The sequence below is a fragment of the Aristolochia californica genome, unplaced genomic scaffold (assembly GCF_029961685.1).
Source record: "Aristolochia californica isolate CCGP_79_NKW_82.1479 unplaced genomic scaffold, dmAriCali1.0.hap1 SCAF_12, whole genome shotgun sequence".
Classification (NCBI taxonomy): domain Eukaryota; kingdom Viridiplantae; phylum Streptophyta; class Magnoliopsida; order Piperales; family Aristolochiaceae; genus Aristolochia; species Aristolochia californica.
The window spans coordinates 30773121-30784039 of record NW_027181793.1 but is presented as its reverse complement, the minus strand read 5'-3'; the positions used below and the strand labels follow the sequence as shown (position 1 = coordinate 30784039).

The following is a 10919-nucleotide window of genomic DNA, read 5'->3' as shown; positions in this document are numbered from 1 at the left end:
AGATTGAAACCATTCTTAAGCAGCAGTGGCAGCCGAACATCAAGTAGAACTCCAAAAACTGAGATAAAACGCTTACAATTGACCATTTGCCGACTTAAAACTTGTAGTAGTTGTCTTTTATTGTGTTCTATGGGAGCTTCGATTATTTTCAATTTTGATTCCATCCAAGTTGAGTAGAGTGAACCACATGGTGAGTTTTTCATCTATATTTTTGAGTTTAATCTATTCAAACATGGAATATTAGTCGAGTAAATTCTAGCTTTATAATTGAAATTTTTGAACGGAGAATTGTATATATTTTTTTAATAGCTATTAAGGGGTTATCATGTCGATAATATTGACCAGTACACAATTTCTTCCTTAAAAAATTAAAATTGTAAACTCATTAAAAAAAGTTGAAATAACGTTTTTCCTTAAAAAAATGTTTTCATAAATTAAAAAGTATTTTAATATTAACTAATATTTATTTTATAAGTGTAGAAAGAACGTAAGTGACCGTTGGTTATCTGAAGTTTTCTGTACGTGACTGTTCGAAAGGTCCAAGCTAGTAATGAAATATTGCTAATGGAAGAAGGGAGCGAAATTGGGGAGACATGATGAATCCAATGATTCCTTGAATTATCCGTCGAACAACTCAAAAAAAAATCTTAGCCGGCCTTCACCGTAAATTATATGAAGTTATAAACCTCACTTCTTTCCTCGTTGAGATGGAAAAGCATCAAAATGCTCTCTCCGCTTCCATGGTTGCTTCTCATCCTTGTGGCGGCTTCTTCTTCCGCCTACATTCCCAGTCGGAGGATGGGAATGCGACGTGGGTGGAACGGTAGGAGTATATCTTCCCACAGTATGGGAGCTCTCTCGCTCGACGACTTCCAAACATATAACTACACGCAGACGCTGGATCATTTCAATTACGATCCCGAGAGCTACACGACTTTCCAGCAGAAGTATGTGATCAATTTCAAGTACTGGGGAGGACCCAACAACACCTCGCCGATCTTCGTTTGGGCCGGACTGGAAACTCCCCTGGAAATTGAGTGGGTTGTTCCTGACTTAATGCTGGATATCGCCCCTCGGTTCAAGGCTCTCCTGCTGTATATAGAGGTAATTTACCTGACCTCGTGCCTTTTTATGGGAATTGCTTGCAGAAGTTTCGAACAGGTTTACGTTTCCATGAAAATCATTCGTTTGATTATTTTAGCTTAATACAACTACATGTAGGAGTTTAAGTTTGAATCGATCTGAGAGTGCCCACTGCCCAGGTAGTGAAGGATCGTTAGACCATCTTCCACAAATTTACTTCACCGCCTGATTAGATGTTTTATGTAAATAACATTTACTAAATATCATTAGAGAACCTACTTGATAGCATGGATGAGACTTGAGTTGGGTTGCAGGTTGGATTTATTTCTATAAATTTTTTTTCTTCTGGTCAGTCCCCGGATTTCCCCAAGTCTAGCCTCTGAACTGGAAAAAATGTGGCAAGTGGGGTAACCTGACCTGGTTTTCACTTTGGTCGAGTTGGGTAAACCATGCTTGATAGTATCAATGAGGTATCTTGGAAGAGAAATTGACAAAAGTATATTATTTTGAGATGAAATAGATTTATCATTTGTGTGTTTTCATTGAAAGAAGTCAGATCGAGTACTCTTATTGTCTTGTATAACAGCATCGATACTACGGATCGTCTGTGCCATTCGGCTCGATGGAAGAAGCTTACAGGAACTCCAGCACCCTTGGGTACCTCAGTTCTTCTCAAGCTCTAGCCGATTATGCCGAGTTGATCGTTAATCTGAAGAAGAATTTATCAGCCGAAAGCTGTCCTGTGTTCGTCTATGGAGGATCATACGGTGGAAGTGAGTATCTGCGTTCTGTTTCGTCTGTGGGGTTAACCCGAGCTGATTAACATCCTCTAATTCCTCCATATGTAATCATTCCTTTCCTCATCTTTCACGTTACAGTGCTGGCTGCCTGGTTTCGTCTGAAATACCCACATATTGCCATGGGTGCTCTCGCATCGTCGGCGCCGATTCTTTACTTTGAAGACCTCACTCCAGAGAACGGTTATTATTCTGTGGTGACCAAAGATTTTAGAGTAAGTTGCCGCAAATTCTTCATTTTTGAATTTTGATAACCCCGGCTTCCTCTTCTGGATACCTGTTATCAGCATTTCTGGTCGCCTGACCGTCTCAGGAAACCAGCGAGAGCTGCTACAGTACTATAAGACAATCGTGGTTTGATATCGACGAGATCGCAGCCCTGCCCGACGGTCTCCAGTATTTGACTCAGAAATTCAAAGTCTGCAGGTAATTTACTTTTCTCAAATTCCATATTTACGTTCATTTTTTTCTTCCATTCTGTCTGTAGAACTGAGATTGCTTGAATCTCTATTGTATCTCAGCCCATTGAACGATACCCACGAGCTCAAGGACTTCCTCGATAATTTGTATAGCGGTGCTGCCCAGTACAACTACCCTCCACTTTATCCTGTTAACGTGATGTGTAAGGCCATCGACGGAGCGCAGGAGAACGACACACTTGGCAGGATAATTGCCGGAGCGATGGCTGTTGCTGGAGACTGGTCTTGCATAGACTTGGGGGAAGGTACACCAGCCCTTAGTGGTTGGGCGTGGCAGGTATAGGATCGGTTTTGCCTTCTTCATGCAAAGATTTTCTAGATTACCCAGGTGGATGTTGATTTGATTTCTTTACCAGACTTGTTCGGAGATGGTGATGCCCATCGGTCGTGGCGAGAACGACACAATGTTTCAGGCAATGCCTTTCGATCTGAAAAACGAAACGGAGTTCTGCCAGAGTCTCTTTGGTGTCACTCCGAGACCCCATTGGATAACCACAGAATTCGGAGGACATGTAAGGCTTTTATGGGCAGTTCTGCTGAGAAGATTTCGTTCAGAAACTAACTAATCGACAACTGTGAACACAAAATGCAGGACTTAAAAGCAGTACTTGAGAAGTTCGCTAGCAACATCATCTTCTCTAACGGACTCAGAGATCCCTACAGCGTTGGAGGGTACGAAAGATTTTTGCAGCTTTGGGTTTTTCGAAAATGTTGGAATTCATCTCATTACTACTGTTTGTGCTTGCAGAGTGCTGCAAAACATTTCGGACAGTCTTGTAGCAATACAGACAACTCTAGGTAATCTACTGTTGCTTTTTGGTTCAATCGCCGTCGATGGTTTTCACTGAGAAGTTTATATTGCTGCAGGAGCCCATTGCATGGATTTGTTTCCATGGAGTCCGGACAACCCACAGTGGTTAACAGCACAACAGGAGGCAGAAATAAATATCATCGACAAATGGATTTCACAGTATAAAGCCAATAATCTCTAATGAGACTTGGCTCGATTTGGATCAAATCCATAATAAATTGTTGTGTTTCACCTGTAGTTTTCTGTTTACCATTTTTTATGTTTACCATTTTTAATGAAAGGAACGTAAACGATGTTTAGTATTTCCAAATTAGTGATTTTTTTTTTGTGCAAAATAACTGATTTATATGACAACTTTTTGGGCTAAACTGGATTTTTAAGAAAACCATTGATTTTTATAGTTAGATAATTGATTTTTTTGGTCAACATTGTTTTTTTGAGGAAAATCAGTTTTTTTTAAAATAATTTTTAATTAAAAAGAGTTTTTTTTGAATTTACTGCCTTTTCAAAATCAAGGATTTTAAAAATATTATTTTTTAAATTCTACTTTTTGAAATTATTACTTTTTATTACAAAAATTTTCTTTTAAAATCATTTCTTTTTTCAAAATCACTGATTTTATTATAAAGGCATTAGTTTTTAAAATCATTGCTTTTTATTATTATTTTTTAAATTACTACCTTTTTAAAATAACTATTTTTTGAATTACTGATATTTATTACTAGAACACTGCTTTTCAAAATCATTGTTTTTAATGTCAAAAAACTATTTTTTATATGCTTTTTAAAATTATTATTTTTAATATCTCCGCTTTTACTACAAAAATGCTGATTTTTAAAATAATATTTAAAATCCTTAGTTTTATTATCAAAACGACAATGGTAATTTAATTTTAATTAGATTTTACTACTTTTTTCTATTATAAATTGGAGCTTATATACTCAGATTACGTCAAAAGTTTTGCTCTTTTCAGAGAAATTCAAAAGTAACTTTCTCATTTAAAATGACCTCTTTTGTATGAGAGATCAAGAACAACAAATCCATAGTTTAATTTAGAGAACAATAATTTGCAACTAGCAGACATTAATCTACACGAGAGTAATAAACACTTTTATGTTTTCTTTTAGATTTATTTGAAACCTGTTGTTCCTTTCTCTGTATCATGTTTGGTATCTATAACTACACGACATATACTTTTCTGTATTTGCAAGTAATGGACACGATACACTGTTTCTCTGAGAGATACAGTTCATGTTGGAATTATGGTTTCAAATATATTATTTAAAAAATAAAATTACCATGATTTTAGAGGCGTGAGGCCCACTTCTAGACGCTTTGTCATTGGATGTTCAGTACAGGCAATAATGGCCAGCACATCCCCTTGTAAAGGTAGATTAATTGGGTGTTATGACTTAATGGACACATCCCTTGGGAATAAGGAGATGTATCTCTCTTGAGGGGATGTATCCTTATGAATAGTCATTAGTGCCACACCTTTTGGAAATCTATAAATACCTCCATGGTCTTCCAAGTGAGGCTAAGGCTATTTGCACACTCAGTCTGGCTGAACGGGAGCAAATTTATCACTTATAAATGAATTATCAAAGGTTATCTTGTGTACTTCAAGTTTTATTTATATTCTTCAAGATGAAAGGTACGCTGTCTTTATTCTTTTTATTTCAATTCTATGATATATGTATGACTCTCATGATAAGGAGAATTATGGAGGATTTAATATCTATTTTTATGGTGTTTATTTTTTTATTATTAGACATCTAGTCTAACAAATACAACTGAATAATGCCTCTACTGGTATCATAGAGATAAATTCTAACTTTTTATATTTTTCCATAATTTTGGATTTTTTGGCTATTTATTTGTGAATGGAAATAAGCATAGTTTAGACTTATTGTGTTCTAGCGCCGTAGGCGGGCCTGCTGGTGCGGGTTGTTGTGGGCGGGCCTACTGGTGCGGACCTGCCAATGCTCGGGCTGCTGTTTGGGCATGCCTGTTAACACGTGGACTTGTGCGGTCCGGGTATGTAATGACCCAGAACCATGAACCAAACGGGTTTTGCTAATATAATGAGGCAAAATGTGTTTTAAGAGTTATTTTGACCTAGAATTTTATTTTTAATGGAATTTCCATGTTATTTGGAATTTATTTGGCTATTTGAGATCCAAGACTATAGGTATGAAGGTTTATATGTTGATATTTTATACATAGTTCATATCTAATTGGTTTAGTTGTTAGATAATTATTTCTTTGCTGTAATTTCTAGAAGTATTTATAATTTGTCTTATTGCATGCCTTGTTATATATTTACGTATTTTATGTGAAAATTAATTTAATTATATAATTTACAAAATCCCCAAAGGGTAATGCGAGTTGTATAATTAGATTAGTATATTGTAAATTAATTCATATGAATCCCCAAAGGTTTAGTATGAATTAATTAATTAATTTATTTGTTTGTTTGTGATATTGTTGTTTGTTTATTATGTGTGGAATGATTTGCCTTGTAACTCTCATGAATCCCCAAAGGGTAAGTGGGAGTACTAGATGGCTGAGATGATTGTATAATTATGTATGTTATCCCAAATATTGAAATATTTTCTGGATGACAGGAACATCCAGTAGTGGACATAATTTTGCTGAGTCCCTAAAGAAAAATGTACTTGATGGGACTAATTATGTGAACTGGTCACAATGGGTTGACTTAATGCTAAGAGGCTATAGGTTTGATAAGATTATCAAAGTGGATACTCCTCCTCAAAGACCTTCCCAAATAAACTACCCCGATAATCTGAAACAGTATAAGAAAGACCTTAGAAAATTCAAGGAATGGGATGATGATAATGAAATTTCTAGGTCACATATTATTGGGGCTCTAAGTGAGACTCTCTCGATGACTTATTTTCATGTCCCCACTATAAAAGAGATTCTCGACCAGCTTGAGGCTAAATATGGTAAAAAGTCGTCTACTCACATCAATAACTTATGACAAAAGTTCACTCGTGCCAAATGCGAAGAAAATGTTGATGTGAGAAAACATGTAAATGACATGCTTGCCATGGCAGATGAGTTATAACATCATGGTAAACCAATGGATGAAGAAACTAAAGTGGTCACCATTATCAACTCTTTACCCAAATCTCTCAAATATATTCAAGATTTTTATTCTTTGTCCAAGACGAAGTGGACTATATTTGATTTGGTTAATATGATCGACCACCAGTCCGATATACTCAATCCAAGTATTGAGTTAGATAAACCTTCACCTAGAGCTAAAATAGTTTTGAAGCCGAAGAAGAAGAATTTTAAGAAGAAGGGAAAGAACTTTCGATTTCAAAACTTCAAGGACAAAAAGGTCAATCAATAAAGGGTTGAAGTACATGCAAATCAAAGAGTTTGTTTCTTCTGTAATAAGCCAGGAAATATAAAGAAGTACTGTAGGGCTTTGAAAACCATGAAAGAAGGGCAACAGGAAAACACTAGTGAGTCCTTATCTCTTGAAACTTGTACTATTTATATCAAGCCTTTTAGTTGGTGGGTTGATTCTGGTGCAATTGTTCATGTTTCGAATGAGTTGTAGAGCTTCAACGAGCTAAGAAAGATTGAGGACAGAACAAACTTTATTTACATGAGAACTTACCGGCTAAAGCTTGTTGATAACATGTTTTTTGATTTAGAAGATCGTCTTTATGCTCATTCAATAAGAAGAAATCTATTATCTGTATCTTGTTTTAAGAAACTTGGATTTACATTTTACTTTGAAAGTGGAAAGTTTCTTATGTTATAAGATGATAAAGTTATTTTGAGAGGTTTTCAAAATTCTGGTCTATATCAATTGAAACTTAGTAGAAATATGGTGTTCAATGTTTCTACTTCTTCGGATATTAAAGAAAATGAATTGTATTTATGGCATTTACGACTAGGGCATATAAATAAGGATTACAAGATTTGTGACACAAGGATTATTAAAAAATCTTTTACATAATGATTTTCCTATTTGTGAGTGTTGTATAGATGGGAAAATGACAAATATACCCTTTCCATCCAAAGATTCAAAAAGTTCTCATATTTTGGATATTATTCATTCTAATATATGTGGACCTATGAATGTGAATACTCGTAATGGTCATTCGTATTTATCACATTTATAGATGTTTTATCAAGATATGGAAGATTATATTTACTGCATTGGAAAAATGAGGGCTTAGATTATTTCAAAACCTTCAAATTGGTGGTAGAAAATGTCACAGGAAGGAAGATCAAAACATTGCACACCGACAAAGGTGGAGAGTATTATTTGGAGTTATTCTCTGAATTTTTTAAGTTAAATGAGATTATCCATATGTTTAACATGCCTTATACACTTGAATAGAACGGTATTGTTGAAAGGAGAAATCGAACTTTACTAGAGATGGTAAGGTCTATGATGGCACTTGCAAATTTTCCAATATCTTTTTGGGGTGAAACATTATTGATAACTACCTATATCTCAAATAGAGTGCCTTCAAAGTCGGTTGAGAAAACACCTTATGAGGTATGGTCAGGCAAAACTCCTAGTCTTAACCATTTTAAAGTATAAGGATGTGTTGCTCATGTTTTAAATCTTGATCCTAAGGACAAATTGAAGGCTAAGACTCGAAGATGTTTATTCGTTGGGTACTCTGAACATTCGAAATGATATAGGTTATATGATCCCAAGGAGAAGGTGATTATTGAAAGAAGACATGTAAAATTCATTGAGGATAGATTTGATTGTGATGAAGATTTAGGTACGAAGTCTCACTTGGAAGAATATGTTGAAATGTCTTCTTCTGAATCTCTTTCTAATATAGAGAATTCCACCCAAACGGATATTCGAGGAGGGACTAGAGAAAGAAAACCTAGTCAACTCCTATCATCTTCAGATAATTATACCTATGCTGGAGAAATTTATGAAAGAACAAGGTTGAATGAAGACATTACTGATCCTGACGCTTACGAGCAAACACTCCTTGATGTGGATTCTGACAAGTGGAAGTCGGCAATGGAAGAAGAGATGGACTCTATGTATAAAATGAAGTTTGAAAACTTGTTGATCTTCCTACATCGGTTAAGCACATTAAGTGCAAGTAGAATTTTACAAGGAAGAGAAATGTTGAAGGTAAAATTGAAAGATTCAAAGCTCATCTTGTTGCCAAGGGTTTTACTCAACAATACGGGATTGATTATGATGAAATATTCTTTCCTATTGCACGAATACAATCTATTCGAGCTCTCCTGGCATTGGTTGCATATTATGACTATGAGTTGTTCCAAATGGATGTTAAAACCGCTTTTCTAAAGGGAAATTTGGATGAGGAGATATATATATATGGAACAACCACGTGGATTTGTTAGACTTGGAACTGAAGCAAAAATGTGTAAGTTGGACAAGTCTATTTACGATTTGAAATAAGCCTCAAGAATATGGAATATCAAGTTCAATTAAGTAATTACAGCGTATGCTTTTACATAGAATTCAAAAGATCACTGTGTTTATATCAAAACATTGGGAGATCGCATTGTCTTTCTTACTTTATACGTAGATGATATTTTATTAGTCGGGAATGATATTCAGTTACTCCAAGGTATAAAGACATGGTTATTTCTGACATTTGATATGAAAGACCTTGGGGAAACTTTTTATATTCTTGGCATTAAAATTCTACAGGATAGAACTTTGCAAAAATTGAGTTTGTCTCAAGAGAAGTATATCGACACTCTTCTGGATCGGTTTCACATGTCCAACTATATACAAGGAAAAATACCTTATGATAGTACTAAAAAGATGAGTCAGGTGGATTGTCCTTCTTGCCTCAAAGATAAGTTGGACAAATCTAAGTATCTATACGCTTCTGCTGTGGGGAGTTTTATGTATGCTCTTATATGTACAAGACTTGATCTTGCTTATGTTGTTGGGGTTTTTAGCCCGTTTCAGCCTAATCCAGGTTTCACTCACTAAATGATTAATGCACTATCTAAAACGAACAAAGTCATATGCTTTGACTTATCAAGCGGACAAGTTGGAATTGATTGGTTATTTCGACTCAGATTATCAAAGATGTATTAATACCCGCAAGTCTACTTCTGGTTTTATCTTTATGTTTAGCAGATGTGCCATTTCTTGAAAAAGCAAGAAGCAAGACTGTATTGTGTAATCAACCATGGAGGCAGAATATGTGGCTATGAACTTAGCTACAAGGGAGGTTGTCTATCTTCGCAAAGTCTTGCGAAGTCTTCTAGTGGTAGACTGTGTGGAGCAACATATTCCTCTCTTTTGTGATAACGCATCTGTTATTGCTATCACGAAAGATCCGAAGTGTCACTCCAAGGCTAAATATATCGAAGGAAAATACCACTACATACAAGACATACTGACGAAGGAGGAAGTTGTTATTTATAAGATATCTTCTTCGGATAACTTAGTTGATCCACTAACCAAGTGTCTTCCCGTGACCAGTTTCACTTTCAGTGTGGGAAACATGGGTTTGATTTGTTTGTAATTGATGACACCAAGTGGGAGAACATTGTTTTGTATGCATTGTGGTCTCAATGATTTGTAATACTATGTCATGACATTGTAATTTATATTCCATGGAATGACCATTTTGAAAGAATGATTTTAAAAGAATGCGTATGTTTTTGTGTGATAATATGAGTACTAAGTGTATGCCTTGAGATTCAGTTTCCCTATTAGGTATGCACTTGTACGTGTATATGTGAGGGTCTCAATAGGGAGTGACGGTTGACTCGCTAAATTGTCCAGGCCAATGGGACTACAAAGGCACAATTTCCTTTACATCTAATACTCATGCTAGTATAGAGCCTTACCCTGAGCTCCTCAGGTACTGAGTATGCAATGGACAGTGAGATGCCTTGATGTCCAGTTTTTCTATTAGGTATATATTTGTATGTATATACGGAAGGGTCTCAATAGGAAGGTAGTGTTGGATGTCTAAATTATTCAGGCCTATGGTACTGATTAGGCACAATTACCTTAGTGGCTAATACTCAAACTGGTACGGAGCTTTACCCAGAGTTCAGGTCTGAGTATGCTATGAAGAGATACCGCTGAACTGGCAAATTTGACAAGTATAGATTTAGTTTATTCCCCAGCTTGGATATCTAAGATATATATTGTGTAGGCCCAGGTTAACTACACATGTATATTAAAGTGTTTAAGGTCATGTCTATGGCCATGGTATAGTTTTATGTGTCAAGATTGATTTTTCATGTTTTTTTCGAAAATTGGAATTTGATCTGGATTTGAAACCAAGTGGGAGTTTGTTGGAAGTATGGTTTCAAATATATTATTTATAAAATAAAATTACCATGATTTTAGAGGCATGGGGCCACTTCTAGATGCTTTGTCATTGGATGTTTAGTATAGGGAATAATGGTCAACACATCACCCTGTAGAAATAGATTAATTGGGTGCAATGACTTGATGGAGACATCCCTTGGGAATAAGAAGGTGTATCTTTCTTGAGGGGATGTATCTCTCCTTGAAGGATGTATCTCTCCTAAGGGGATGTATCCTTATGAATAGTCATTAATGTCACACCCTTTGGGAATCTATAAATTCCTCCATGGTGAGGCTAAGGCTATTTGCACATCCAGTCTGGCTGAACGGGAGCAAGTTTATCACTTGTAAGTGAATTATCAAAGATTATCTTGTGCACTTCAAGTTCTATTTATATTCTTCAAGATGAAAAG

General features: G+C 35.6%; 1 protein-coding gene across 1 annotated transcript; it reads left to right on the top strand.

The window, feature by feature from the left end:
- The first annotated feature begins 798 nt into the window (after positions 1-798).
- On the top strand, positions 799-3351 carry LOC137946878 (uncharacterized). Its single transcript, XM_068793163.1, has 9 exons — positions 799-1104; positions 1670-1856; positions 1962-2095; positions 2194-2306; positions 2402-2636; positions 2716-2871; positions 2952-3031; positions 3108-3157; positions 3227-3351. The coding sequence occupies exons 1-9, from the start codon at positions 799-801 to the stop codon at positions 3349-3351; spliced, it is 1386 nt and encodes a 461-aa protein (XP_068649264.1).
- Positions 3352-10919: the final 7568 nt, after the last annotated feature.

Bases quoted from the DNA above. Each gene is read 5' to 3' on its own strand.
- LOC137946878 (XM_068793163.1), top strand. From the start codon at position 799: ATGGGAATGCGACGTGGGTGGAACGGTAGGAGTATATCTTCCCACAGT. The intron at 2,307-2,401 runs GTAATTTACTTT...ATTGTATCTCAG, and splicing joins CAGAAATTCAAAGTCTGCAG to CCCATTGAACGATACCCACG. The intron at 3,158-3,226 runs GTAATCTACTGT...ATATTGCTGCAG, and splicing joins AGCAATACAGACAACTCTAG to GAGCCCATTGCATGGATTTG.